We start from the raw sequence: 15,137 nt of genomic DNA on the forward strand, positions 1-15,137 counted from the left end.
GGCAATAATACCTTAAGGATCCTTTCTTTGAGTGCGAATCAACTAGAGGGGCGCATTCCGAGATCTCTGATCAACTTTACAATGTTGGGAGTTCTTGATTAAGGAAATAATAAGATAACTGATACATTTCCGACATGGTTGGAAACACTACCATATCTGTGGGTTCTCATACTCAGACACAACCGATTCCATGGTCCAATTGGCTCTTCGCAGAATTTGCTTCCTTTTCCTAGCATTCGGATCTTTGACCTATCTCATAATAGTTTCACAGGTACTTTGCCAACACATTATCTCAGGAACTTCAAGGCAATGATGAACATGGATTAATGGAAGGTGTATCATTATTACATGGATGTAGCCAGTGGTGGTTTTAATTACAACGTCTCTCTCAGGTTAACACTAAAAGGCCAAGATATGCAATTTGAGAGAATCTTCACTGCTTTTACTAGTATTGATTTATCAAGCAACAAATTCCAAGAAGAGGTTCCACAAGCCATAGGAGATCTTGCTTCACTTCTGCTACTCAATTTGTCTCATAATAACCTTCTTGGTTCTATTCCAGATAAATTGGGTAGCTTAGATATGCTTCAATCATTGGATCTCTCTTGGAACCAATTCACTGGAAAGATTCCTGAGCAATTGGCAAATTTAACATCTCTTGCAGTTTTGGACCTTTCACAAAATCAACTTGTTGGTCGTATCCTACAAGGCAAGCAATTCAATACATTTTCCAATGATTCATAGGATGGGAATCTTGATTTATGTGGATTTCCACTTTTAAAGGATTGTGGAGAGATCAGTGCAAAACACGTGCCACCGTCATCCATGCCTCAGCAGAAAGATGGTTCAGAAGACTTCGCAAGTATATTTTCCTGGAGAGATGTATTGATGGGGTGTGGTTGTGGTTTGGTTTTTGGATTTATCATGGGATTGGTCATGTTAAGAATAGCAAAACCAGAATGGCTCATAAATATATCTGAATGCTGTTATCAGAAGCTCAAGAGGCGCTAGGTAAAACTTACTACCATAAGGTAAGAGATCTAATGTTATAGTAAATCATGTGCCAGTTTCTCCAACAAATTCTTTGTAATGTTTGCTACTTCTGGTTTCTTCTATATAAAAATGATGAAATCATAATTGGCATAAAACATAAATAGACACTCAAATTTGGCCTCAGCTGGGGCAAATGACACTCCAATTTTGAGTATGCACATCAAGACACCTCAACTAGTCTCAACTGTGTCAGCTGAACATTCCAACTTACAAAATAAACATCTAGACACCTCCAAAATTTATGCGCCACATCAGTGTCGGGTTTCCACAAGACACCAATGGAGATGAGTTGGAATGTTTAGTTACGAGTTGAGACCAAGTTGGGGTTTCAAAATGTGCACTCTCAAAGTTGGAGTGCTCACTTGCCAACTGAGGCACATTTTGAGTATGTGTTTATGTATTATGCCATCATAGTATATAAAACTCAGTATGGACAAGAAAACTGATGTTTATTCAGTTCGAACTAATTAGGATTCCCTCAGTTTCTATATGTGCTTAGTTAAATTACAGCATGCTGATGTTTGAATAGTGATCAGTTAGAATGAACATTTTCACAATCCTCAGACAATCGTTGAACTTCTTGATTTAGGGAAACAATAAGATAGCTAAACAAGCCTCACATGGCTCCACTCTTCTGGCCCCGTCCTGAAATCGTATAGATATGATCTGTAGCCATACAAATAGCATAATGCAGCAGCATTACCTTCCGTATATCGTGGATCATTTGCTTGTCTAGTAATAGATCCATTATATCAGCTAATATGACATATATCTCAAGGTCTACAATTCAATACATTTCTAACTGTTCAGTACTTTTTGACATAAAAGTTTTTACAACAATCTGAACCAACATAGGAAAACAAACACAAGGAATTAATACTAGTAAACATAACACTGAAAACTACAAGATTTACAGTATGCTTATTAGTTTCTTCTATGATTGGACTTAGACTACTCTACATTTCTCTCACATGTCGACTTAAATAAAACCAAACATAATTTTCTTACACTTACACGACTGATCATTAACAGAAGCATGAATAAGCCCAGTGTGACTTCTTCGAGATGTATGGAGAGACATAGTTCACAGCAGCAGTAGATGAGGCAGAAGATGCCTTTTGTGTTGGATCAAGTACCTCTGTCTTTCCTGAGGCAATTCTCTTTGCCACAACATTAGTGTAGAACAGATTGGAGACTGTTGGTACAAAGACATCAGCTTGTATACATATTTGGAAGTCGATAACTTTCTCAAATTCAGAACTTTTTGTGATGTGATACTTGGCCTTCTCATATGCTGGAATTATAGCATCCTGTTGCAATTGCATAACATGAAGAGAGTTGTGAAATAATCAAGAAATCAGAGGATTGTTTGATTTGGATTATTCAAGTAATGTCAAGATACTCAACATGTTAGTCTATTTTTGTTACTCTTTCTATTCTATTTTATATGACGTGTCTGTTCAAAAAAGAATTGACACAATTCTTCATCAGGAAACTTAACTTTAACATTTATGTCTTACCTTTAAGGACATGATCTTACACATAATGACAGAAATATTATGGCATGTTTAAGATCTAGACCATGAGTTCTCAAGATACTTTTGGTATGTGCCGAAAGTCAGTATTAGTTACTCCTTATGTTTCAGTTTATATGATACTCTTAGTCTGGTTGAGAAAGAATGGCATATTTATGTATTTGATAACTCTTTTTTAACTTTAAAACTTTTCATCTTAGTCTTCAAGACATGCCCTTATAGCTAGGGGTGTACATGTTCGTTTATTAAAACTATAAACCAAATTAAATCAATATAAAATTGGTTTTTTCGGTTTAGATTTTAGTCGGTTTTTTTCGGGTTTTTTTTGGATTTTTTTTAATAATATTTAGTTTTTACAATTATATTGTGATCGAAAATTAGATCAAATATGTTTTCACTCATGTGCTAATGAAAAACCATAATTATGAAAAAATGAGGAGCGAAAAACTCTCTTTAAATTACAAAGTGAGATCAAAGTAAAAAGTTTAGGTTTTAAGTTTATATTGGGTTTTGGATCATTTAATTAGCAATTAATGGACAAATATTACAACTTAAAGACCCAAATTTAAATATATATATATATATATATATATATATATATATATATATATATCTACATCTACTTTCAAATTATTGAAAATTACTAAAACTAGTTGAAAAAGTATTTAAAAAGTAGATTATAATTAAAAGTTTATGTATAAAAAAAGTTCGACTATTATATCTATATCTATACTATATTAAAAGTGTGAAGGACCTTAAAAATGACGTTTGAACTTTTTTTCCTTCATTAGAAGCCTCTGTAATAGATAATAACGTCTTTTTACTATTTTCCTCAATTTATTATTTAATTATATTAAAGACTCCTGAAATATATAAAAAAAAATAATTAATAACTCCTAAAATATATAGAAAGAATCCTAATAAACTAAAAACTTCTAGTACTTCATAATTTAAAATTATAAAGAAGAATAAGTAGAATATTATGAATGAAATTGTAGGAAAAGTCAAAGTTTAAAAAGGAAGAAATCCTTGTGCACGTAAAAAAGGGAGGCGGAAAAATTTATATTTTATTATATGATTAAAGGGAAAATTTATAAATAGAATAAAATTAATTTATTGTTCCTACGCATGAGTTTTAGGATTTAATAGCATATATTTGTTGATTTTGATTATTTAATCTAGGTAATATTTAGTACTTCTAAAAATAGAATTTTGCCTTATATAAAAAATATTCTGTATAATTCTATTTAAGTAATATTTTGGATCAAAATTTATACGAAACAAATTCTTATATTGTACTTTGCTTTTTATTTTAGTTTTGATTCGCGTGTTTTCTTACTATCATTATCATCATCCCTTTTGCCTTTATTTATTTCTTTTAAATCATACCTTTAAAGATTATATGTGAAGAATAATAATCAACAATTGACATTGATTCTCTCTTTTGATAATTTCTTGTGTTTCTCTTTTAGTTGAAAGTTTCTGATCGAAAAATTGGATAAGTATGTTGCCGCCGAATGAAGTTGTCAAAAATCAAAGGTTTATTGCTCGTTTTTTCTTTTACTTTCTTTGCGTAATCGTGACATAATTTTGATTATCGTGACATAAAAAGGGCTCCAATCCCATTTTTCTTTTAAAAAAAAAACATATCAAGGTCACGAATTAGGATAGGAGGTTAAATTTTTTTTTATTTATGAGTCATATTTTTTGTAATATCATAACTTTTATGTACAATTTGACCACTATAGAAATCCATATTATTTGTAAGTGAGACATGTTAAAGAAAATCGTAATACTAATTTATGACAATAACATAAAAAAAGGCGGCTATGGAATTTCAAAGAACAAAATAAAATCGAAGCAAAAAAATTGTTTGTAGTATACTCATTTTTTACCAATATCACATTATGCATAGTACCCTCCTCTATCGAAGGTTGGGTTTGTTTGAGTTGGTTTTAGTTTATATGTGAATGTCTTGGTTGCTTGTAATCACATGTGGATATTTGATTTTCATAATTTAAATTTAAAGATTTGATGATATGGAGCCACATACAAATGTAGATGTAGGAATTCGACTAAATATAATTCAAATATCTACTTAAAAAATCTGACTATATAGATTTGAGATATGAACACGAAAATTCGACTGATATTTACGTAAGGAGGAGGATCCGAACATTTATATATAAAAGGTCGTTATTCAACATTCTTCATCACAAAATTTTAAGGTATTATTATCTCAATTATTTTTGCCTTCGATAATATTGCATTTTTTTTCTCTAGGAATATTTCTTTTATCATCTTTTGTGCATGTAATTGATAAGGTTTTAATTTTACTACTGTGTCCAATTTTAGTCTTTTTTTGGCATAAGATTTGTAAACAAGTAATGTTATTATAATTAGATATCTTTGTAAAAATTTATAATCCACTCTATTTGAGTAAATTACTATTTAACTCTTTATAATAAAGTTATATATAAATATCTATATAAGCTTTCGCAATAGACAAAATCGTCTAATTTTAAATAATGAAAGATTACACGTGCGAGACACGTGCGGCTAAACTAATATATATATATATATATATATATATATATATATATATTATGTCGGTTTGATTCGGGTTCGGTTTGACTTTTTTTGGGTTAACACCAAACCAAACCAACAATGGTCGTTTTTTTTTCTAACGCCAAACCTATCAAACCAAACCATAAGTCAATTTTTTTTCTCGGTTTGGTTTGGTTCGCCGGTTCGATTTGACTTGACGGTTTGGTCTGTACACTCCCTACTTATAGCTATAGAAATGTCATGACATGTTTAAGATTTAGATCACAAATTTTCAAAATACTTTTTTGTAAAAGACTTTCTTCTGATATTCCATCCTCAATCAAACATCATCATACAAATAAAAACTATTAAAGTAATAAATATAACCAATGTACATAGGTAGAAAAGTTACCTTGGTGAAAGTGTTGGGGAAGATCTTCCTGAAATCATCAAGACTACTATGCCATCCACTTTGAGTCAAGTAAATAGTAGTGTGCCTTTGATAACCAATCTTCTTCAAGAACTCACCTATCTCTTTGGGATCAAAACAATTCTTAGTTTTAATCACATTCCCTTTGCACAAATTTCCCAAAGATTCAACCTTTAAATCCACAGCAACAAATTGTCCATTTGTGTTATAGCTCAAACTTCTTAGTGTCCCAATCATTGAATTAACCAATTGATTCAATTCTGGTTGCAACTCAAAACTTCCAAATATTGCCAAGCATGCATAGGGGTCCATCTTTACATTGTCTTTTTTTATAATCTCTTTAGCCTTTGTCATAGTTGAAGGTGACAAGTCTGTTGAAACCATTAAGTTACCTTTGGATTTGAATTTTGGCTGAATTTTTGATGCAATGAAGTCTTTGGTCACCATGAATGGCACCTTTATGTTAGTGATGTTCACTTTTGATTCTTCAATTGGTGGGTCTTTGACAACTTTAATTGTGCCATCTAAACTTGTGATGAATCTCTCTGTGTCATAAATATCACCAAATTGCCTACAAGTATTTTTTTTCTTTTGGTCAAATTAGTCAAATATAGACAAATAATTTTTTTTTTGGTCAAATTAATCAAATGTAAACACAAATAATAGAAGAATGACATGAACATTATTTTAGGCCAAACACATATACGGTCCTTAAACTTGTCCGAAAAGGCTTTTTAGACATAAACTTAGCCTTATTCCAATTTAAGGCTATACTACATACATTTGTGTCATAAATATCACCAAATTGTTACAAGTGTTTTTTTGGGGGGTCAAATTAGTCATATGTAGGCCCACAAATGATAGAAGAATGACGGCTTGAACATTTAAGTTAAGTTATGACTTATGAATCAAAAAATAAACACTAGATATATTCCTTCTCATCAACAAGATTAGACTTTTGAAAAATGTGATATTTGAAAAATGATTTGAAAATCGAGTAGTATTTGGATATGTATTTGAAAAAAATAATTAATATCAATTTTTTCAAAAAAATAAAAATAACAAAGTATTTAAATGACTAATTTTTACCTCTTGTGCCCTGTTTTGGTTCCTTTTATTTCAGGAAGGACTAGAATAGCTCCAAGGTATTTGGCTACAACCACTGCACCAGCAATCTGAGATGCATATAATGAAAAGGTAAATTCAGTTACTGGCCTTAAAAAATTATTACTATTATCTAAAAAAGTATCATGTAATGTAAGTATGTAAATGAGACAACGTATATCTATATATATATCTATATATATGTACACAAAAATATGTTATTTTTTCATTTAATTCATGAATTTAACTTCTATATACCGAAAAAATATAATAAAAATAATTTTTCAAATAATTGATAATTAATAAAATAAAATATCAGTTAAGTTATGTTTTATAATATGTTTGTATTCAATTCATCTAAATTCGTTCTTTTCATGTTTACTCAACGAGCCTCGACGTCTTAGAGGTATTACAAATCGACCAACTACCCCTCAACTTAATGCGGGAATACGAAACGTTGGCGAGAAGCTTTTTAAATGGTTACTTCCTTCGTTCCATATTAGGAAGACATATTTTATTTTGTATAGTGATTAAAAAATTATAAATAAGAAGGTAACATATTAATTCACCCTTTTAATTTATTTTTTAATTCTTTTTTTTGCAAACAAGTGTGAATACTTTTAAAAAAATCAAAAAAGGTCATATATATCTTTAAACTATTGAAAATGGCACGTAAATACCCTCAATTCTATTTTTGGGTTATTTATACGCCTTCCGTCTAACTTTGGGTACGTATATACTTCCGAACTATTGAAAATGATACGTATATACTGTTCAATTAAACTGTGCATGTCACGTGTCCTCATTCGAAAGATATTAACACATTTCCTTTTAACAATTTATCCTCTGATCTGTCGGGGAAATGTTTAACAATAACAGTCGGAGTTGGAAGCGAATTTCGCCCACTTATCCTCATCCTAAAGAAATGTTTTGTGACATCATTAATTTTGGTTCGTCAAGAAATAGGTGTGGTGAAACTCGTTTCCAACTCTGGTCATAAAACACTTTGCTGACAGATCAGGGGATAAATTGTTAAGGAAAATGGTTCCTTTTCGATGAGGGTATATATACATATCATTTTCAATAGTTCAGGGTATATATGTATCCAAATTGGACGGCAAGAGTACAAATACTTCAAAAGTATAAGGGAAGGTATTTACGTACCATTTTAAATAGTTCAGGAGTATGTATTATCTATTTTCGAAAAAGAATTAATTTCAAACTTAATATAAAAATTTTAATTAATGTTTTCTTAATTTAGTAAAGTGACCAACTAATAAAGAATAACTTTGTTAATAAGACGACGGAGTGATATTTTTTTTTTAAAAAATATATAAGTATAACTTTCACCATGCAGCTAGTTGACTCATGGCCTCCCTTAGCTTTGAAAAGTGTAATAGCTTTCACAAGTGTAACAAATAATTTATTATTGGCAAAATAATTCAATGGACCCTTGTATTATGTCTGTTTTGTAATGTGGACATTTCTATTTATATGTTTGTCATTTGAACTCTTAAATCCGCTAAAAAATAACATTTTAAGCTCTATTTTGGTGTGTGTAATACAATTGTTGTCATGTCAGCTTCCACGTCATTTTAAATGCTTCATTAAATTCCATGTCATAATATCTTTATTGATTAATTTTTAAAATTATTAACCAATAATAAAAATAAAATTATAAACTAAAAAAAAATTAAAATAAAATTCATTTTTTAAAAAGTAAGCCAAAAACATAATTTTTTTTAAAAAAGGAAAAAAATAAAGGAATCCTCACCAGATTCTCCTTTCTCTCTCGTCCCTTGTCATTCTCCATCTCCTCTCTTGCCTCTTCATCTCTTCCTCGATTCCCTCTATCCCTCTCAATTCCCCATTCTTTCTCTACAATCAAAGTCCTCCCAACGATACACCTTTGAAACTGTTGTCATTATTGCTAGTGGTGTTTTTCAATTGTCGACGAAAAGTTGCTCATGGGGAACCCTAATTTGCAAATTCGATGGACTATGATGCAAATCAGTTGGAGCTTTTTGTGCTAATGCATTGCTGGTCGGATTATGAACAAAATTTTCAACTCAATTTAAATTTTCAACAACTCCAACGACGGAGATGCCTTGGCAAAAACTTAAAGAAAGAGATGTTCACCATTGACAAAAGTTTCATGTATTTGCTTCTTTCCTTCGATCTACTCTAAAAAAAAATTAATTGAGGAGTTGTTGCATTTGTTGTTTTGGTAGATTTTGTGGGGGATGGGGTGGTTAATTGAGGAGTTCTTGAAGTGGGTTTAAGGGGTTTTTATTGTTTCTTTGGTGTTGGTGAATCCAGTTCTTCAATTATGATTGCCATTGTAGAGCTGAGAGGTAGCAACAAGAAGATTATTCCTCAAAAACACTATTTTTTTAATCTTTTGTTGCACAATTTCTGGCGGTTCTTAAAGCTTTTTGTTCACCTGTTTGTCTGTGTTTGAGCTTTGATTGTTGTTGAAGATGATGATGATCTCAGGATTACTCAATTTGTAACAGCTAGTGATTAATTTTTTGTTGTTTGTTTGAAAAAATTGAGAAGTGAGAATTGAAGAAGAAAGATTCTTGTTATTTGATTCTTGTTGTTTGTTTGGAAAAATTTGAGAAGTGAGAATCGAAAAAGAAAGAAAATCACGTCATTTGTTTATTTGTTTCTTGTTGATTCTTCATCTTCATCTTCTGATTCTTGGTAGTTGTGTTGATTTGTTTGAAAAAAATTGCTCAAAGTTCTATTCGATTGTGTTAATTTGTTTGTTTTTATGTTGTGAATTGTTATACTTTACGCTTGAGAAGTTGCACTTTGCAATTGTAATTGTGATTTTACAATAGCCATGACAGCCAGTGGGGGATTGGTGGACGGTGGTGGGGTGGGGTGGGGGGTGCTGGACGGGGAGGGGTCCTTTTTATTTTATTTTTTAAAAATTTATTATTTTTTTAACTTCTAAAAATATATTTAAATTTAAAAAGTTGTAGTTGGAGGATTTTTTTTAATATTTTAATATGAAATTGGCCAAAAATTGACCCTCACTCGCACCCCAGATGAGTGACTACACTCTCTTTATCCTAGTCAGTCATTTAATGCCACATAGGCAAAGTCAACGATCAAAGGGTTTAAAATATAACTTCTTAGTGGGTTCACGGGTCCAGATGACAAACATGTAAGTAGAAGTGTTCAACTTACAAAACCGACCTAGTATAAGGGCCCACTGAGTCATTTTGCCTTTATTATTTATCGTTTTACTTATTTTTTACTTTAGAGAAGCTTCATCCAAAATTTTTGTCCTTTCTGGTTGAGCTTTTCAAATTTGGTATCTAAAGGCTAGAATGGTATAACTTTGTCCACTAAACTCTGAGGCGGATCTACATTCATTTGTGGAGTGTTCTGACACTTATTAAATTTGATGTGAAATAAATAAAATTACATAAAAAATATACAAAAATAGGTATATAATATATAAAAGCACCCATTAAATAAAAATTTGATAAGGTGTATTGGTATTTATATTGACTTTAAGATTCTCTACTAGAAGGGATGCTTTGAATTCAAATCTCATTGTGCTGAATTTTTATTTTTTAAAATTTTTAAATTTTTTAAGCACCCACTATCCTTAAATCTTGGGTCCGTCACTGACTAAACTACAAGAAGAATGAATTTTCTTTCTTTAAAAAATTGAATTAAAAGTAGACAAAAATGAAGTTAACTAATGAAGATCATTCCCTTTTTTTAAAAAAGGTATAATTTTAATATATTTTAACCTGTTATAATAAGTTAAAATAAAAAAAATGTCGATAAATTCTTGTGGAGTCCAAAATAATATACAACTAATTAAAAAGAAAATAATCTATTGTTCTACTTTATCTCTATCAAAATTTTGATACCAAATATAACATATAGTCATGTTTTGATTGGTCAGGTTCACTTTCTTTTTCTTTTGTCGATTTCTAGGACGATTGTTCAAGTTCTATATAATAAATCTGCTGGGTTAAAGCGGATAAATTTATTCATAGTGCTATACCATATCATATCAATTTATTATAATTAATATTTTATTGATGTATGAGAAATAAATATTTTCCACCGTACGTTAAGTGTAAAATATATCTTATGTATTTATTAATTTAACGTAAATATTTGATATGAGTAAATTTTTATTGGAAAGAAGTTAAAATAAATAAATAAAAAAAGAAATACCTGGGTAACATGATCTTCAGGATTGTCTGTTAGTGTAAGGAAAATGTAGCCTTTTGCCTGCTCTTCATTTGCTGAAAATTAATTAACAAAAAGTTAAAAATTGAAAGGGAAATTAGTTACACTACGGAGTAGTATTATTTTTGGCCTACTTTTTCTATCATTCACACAATGACAGATGGTTAAAACTCCCAACCTTAATTTACCGGTTTAACTTTTTCCTTTTATATTTTTTTTTTTGGATTTTTGTGAATCCAAGAAAATTTGCGGTAACTATTCTCCGAGTGTATTAAGTAAAACTCGCTTCTGCACAACAGTTTGCAAATTACATAAAATATATAAACTATACTAGATAAACCCAATAGAACAAACTTGACTGAGAAACCATTAGTAAGAAAAATCAGCCTGATCTTAATTCCTTGTGAGATACCATTTGTTGTACTCCGTGACAGAGTCATATGTACTTGAGAGGTGTCAATCAACACCTCTTCGTCGAAAAATTACTTTATATATATATATATATATATATATATATATATATATATATATATATATTATTGACACCCGTTGATTTTTTCGTGAATTTATTTTTTTAAATTTTAGTACCTCTGGGTGAAAATTCTGGCTTCACTAACATTCAAATAATTAAGGTGAACTTACTTGTTGATAATGGCTTCCTCCAGCAAGGTTTAAGGGAAAGATTTTCCCTCCAAATTCCTCCACTTGTACCGTCTGAGAGTTTAACAAGGCTTTGCTTTGAAACTTTTATCAGATCATATTGCACAGATAGATTTTCCTATAAGAAAATTTCACTCCAACAAGTGTTGAAATCATTTTGTTGAATATACTTCAAGACAAAATAATAAAACAAATACTTACAAGGTTTAACTTTTATATATCGATACAGTTAAAAAAAAATAACACTATCAGGTCACTTTACATGTAAATAAATATAGCTGTACATAATCAACAATGAAATTAGTAACCTGAAAAATAGGACAATTTTTTTTTACCGCAGGTTAAATAATTGCACAGATTGTGTAAAAGTTCATTTACACCATCAATAGACATCTATATTTAAGATAAATTACAGATTTAATTAAAGCTAAGCACTTTTCAATTTAATAATTAATTGCAAAGACGTAGAAGACAATTGATTTGTTCATATACTTGTTCTGATTCTTTATAAATATTGAGCTTTTGAAAGAAGTTTCCAATTTGTTTTTTTAATTTCCTTGTTTAATTAAGTTCAAGAATTACTTCAGAAACTTTGGCCTCTTAAAAGGAAAAAAGAGCAAAATTTCATGACTTAGAAAAAGGTCATAATAAAAAAATGAGGGAAAAGGACTATATATTTCTTTTTAGAAAGATAAACGTTATATTTACTCTAAAAATAAGGTTAAAGTACAACTATTTATTTATAATCTATATCTATCTATAATCTATATGTATAATCTATAATCTATAATTTATAATCTATATCCATATCTATATTTATAATCTATAATCTATAATATATTAAAAGTATGAAGAACCTTAGAAATGTTGTTGGAATTTTTTGCCCTTCATTAAAAGTCTTTGCTTTAGACAAAATCGTCCTTTTCACTATATTTTCCTAATATTTAAGAGTTGAAAATTAATTAAACATATTATGGTAAACCGTTCCTTATTAGAAGTCATCAAAATTAATAATCAAAAGTTACACGTGCGAGCCACGTGCGGCTAAACTAGTTATAAAATATGTAAAGAACTTCCATTTCAAAATCTTCATTTTATTGGACGTTTCATGTGTGCATATGAAGCTAAAAAGGATACTAAGATTCTTTAACTTATATTAAATTAAATATTTTACATGTTATAACAAGTAAAAATAATTTAACAATATAAAATGTATCTATTTATTTATTTATTTGATTACATTTTTATGTGGTGGTGCTAACATCATGAACTCTTGTTTGCCAACTAGAATTAGTGCACAATTTTAACGGTTAACTGTAAAAAGCAAAGGGTCACCTAGTCAAAACTCCTTTTTCTTCCCACCGTGCTCGGTGCCGTTATGCATTTGAGTGTTCTCACTTATTCGAATTTGTGTGATGTTAGCCTCATTAAAGATGAACATGTCTTCTATCAAAAAAATCTTAATTTTTCAAAATATATGATTAAAAGTGAAGAAATTCTATCTGTTGTATCAATAGGGGGTAAAAAATAAAAAATAAAAATCAAAGGTTTTATATAGTCTAGTTACTTCACTTCATCCTACTACTTGAAACTCATGGAAACCTCCACCTCCTCCTCATCTTCTTCTAATTGTGATCTCCTTCTTGTGTCCCTCCACCCCTTTTAATGAAAACTCATACTCAAAAATTTTCAAGTAAAAGTCACCTCAAGAAAAGGATCAACATTGGAGTAATAATGAAAACATAGCTTCTTATGACCATCTAACACAACATTATAGAGCTTGAGAAGCTCTAAATATAGAACTAACAAAAGGGAAGAACAACAAAATGAAGAAAAGATTATAAAGTAATTAAGCTAAAGTGTTCCCCCCCTTAATTATTCTTACCACATAAATAGGATCAAAATGGTCTCTTTTAACCATGTTGCAAAGCATTATAAGCATAGAACCTGTTAATAATCCAGCCAGCACTTGCCTTATATCCCTTGCCATTTTCTTTAATTCTCTATAATATAGTATGTTCTCTAGCTTTCTTTCTCTTTCTCGTGTAAGATATATCATATATAAAGACACATATATATACTTCCTATCTGTCCCATTTATATGGCGTTTCTTTGTACTTTTTAGGCAATTCTAATGTTTAAAAATAATTTTATTTTAAATTTCTCTTTATATTCTTGATGAGAGCATCTTACGGTCAAGAAAAGTCGTGATATATTTAGAAGCTTCAAAGATACTTTTAGTATATCGTAAATAAAAAAAAATCTTATTTTTATTCTTTAACTTTATTTGGTCAAACAATATCATATACATTGAGACGTAAAAAATAATATACTCTCTTACTACCGTGTTAAATATCATTTAACCTAACAAATTTATAAGTGTTGTCTTAGAAAATAAAAAAAATATGTACATTAATTTACTCTCCCCACCCCCCCACCCCCCAAATCTGTCCTTGCTAAATAAAATGATCTATACTACAATTTTCTAAGAAGTCTTTGAATGATGATTTAAATTTACTAGATCAAAGAGGGAACACAATTTAGTCTAATGAGATCTTATTGAATTTTTAACGGATGTACCAACACTTTGAGCGATACTTATTTTGAAATCAGAGATAGCAGAAAGAAATGTACAATTATGAGTTTTGCGAGGTTAATAATTTTGACTTAAACTCCGTATATGCAATGGCGAATTCAAATTTTCACTAAGGAGATTTAAAAAATAAAAACCTAGTGTTTGGAATTTGAACTTGAAAATTCAAGATGAACTTTTGAATTCCTCAACCATTAAGTCAAACTCTAATCTTATGTTCAAGAAGTTCAAAATCTAAAAATATACATAATTTTTTAAAAATATTTTATATATACGAAATAATTTTTTATCAAGAGAGTTCAAATGAACCTCTGAGCACCTTCTAGATCCACCCCTTTGTTTATGTGCCAAGAGATTTATAATAAATCTCAAACTCAATGACTCAAAAAGTTATTTGCTTTAGTGATATCTTTATATTATAAAGTTTAAAATTTAAATCTACCTTTAACAATATGATTTTCTGAGTGAAGAGGGGAAAGAGACAAAGTAAGGAAAAGACAAAGGAATGCCTACGAAGTTAGGTAGAAGATGTATAGAGAATAAGGAAGAGAAAACACCTATCACTTCAATTAAGAGAGAAAATGACAAACAAAAGGCAGCTTTCAAAAAATGCAGTGCACGCACTCTCCTTAATGTATTTCGCTATTAACATTTTGTGTCCTTTCACGTATATTGGATCAGCATAGACCGCTCTATAAAAAGTGAAATTGTATGAGCAAAACTGACATCATATGGACTAACATATCCAATAAACTAAACAACATTGCTTGCACACTTGATTCCTTTCAATTTTGTTTTCTCTTTTCTAATTAGATACATTAATTTTGAGTTAAATTCCTAAGTAACTATCGAGCTTATAATTCTTATCTACATAAGTGTCGCGTTCAAATACTCACGCTGCACATGGTCATACAATTATACAAAAATAAAGGATGGAAGTCTAGATATCATAGTCATAGGGATTTGACAAATTAAAATTCTAGTTTGAATT

General features: G+C 29.8%; 2 protein-coding genes across 2 annotated transcripts; one reads left to right on the forward strand and one right to left on the reverse strand.

The window, feature by feature from the left end:
* The first annotated feature begins 348 nt into the window (after positions 1-348).
* LOC124885703 (receptor-like protein 34) lies at positions 349-1,011 on the forward strand. The gene is made up of 2 exons (XM_047393953.1): positions 349-690; positions 784-1,011. Exons 1-2 carry the CDS (start codon positions 349-351, stop codon positions 1,009-1,011), a joined length of 570 nt encoding a protein of 189 aa, XP_047249909.1.
* Positions 1,012-1,800: 789 nt separating this feature from the next.
* On the reverse strand, positions 1,801-13,617 carry LOC107855642 (protein MANNAN SYNTHESIS-RELATED 1). The gene is made up of 6 exons (XM_016700662.2): positions 13,439-13,617; positions 11,536-11,671; positions 10,879-10,949; positions 6,655-6,740; positions 5,548-6,136; positions 1,801-2,363 (listed from the first exon to the last, which is right to left on the reverse strand). Exons 1-6 carry the CDS (start codon positions 13,610-13,612, stop codon positions 2,079-2,081), a joined length of 1,341 nt encoding a protein of 446 aa, XP_016556148.1. The 5' UTR covers positions 13,613-13,617; the 3' UTR covers positions 1,801-2,078.
* Between the last annotated feature and the right edge of the window lie 1,520 nt (positions 13,618-15,137).

This window comes from Capsicum annuum, chromosome 7 (assembly GCF_002878395.1).
Source record: "Capsicum annuum cultivar UCD-10X-F1 chromosome 7, UCD10Xv1.1, whole genome shotgun sequence".
NCBI classification, from domain to species: Eukaryota; Viridiplantae; Streptophyta; class Magnoliopsida; order Solanales; family Solanaceae; genus Capsicum; species Capsicum annuum.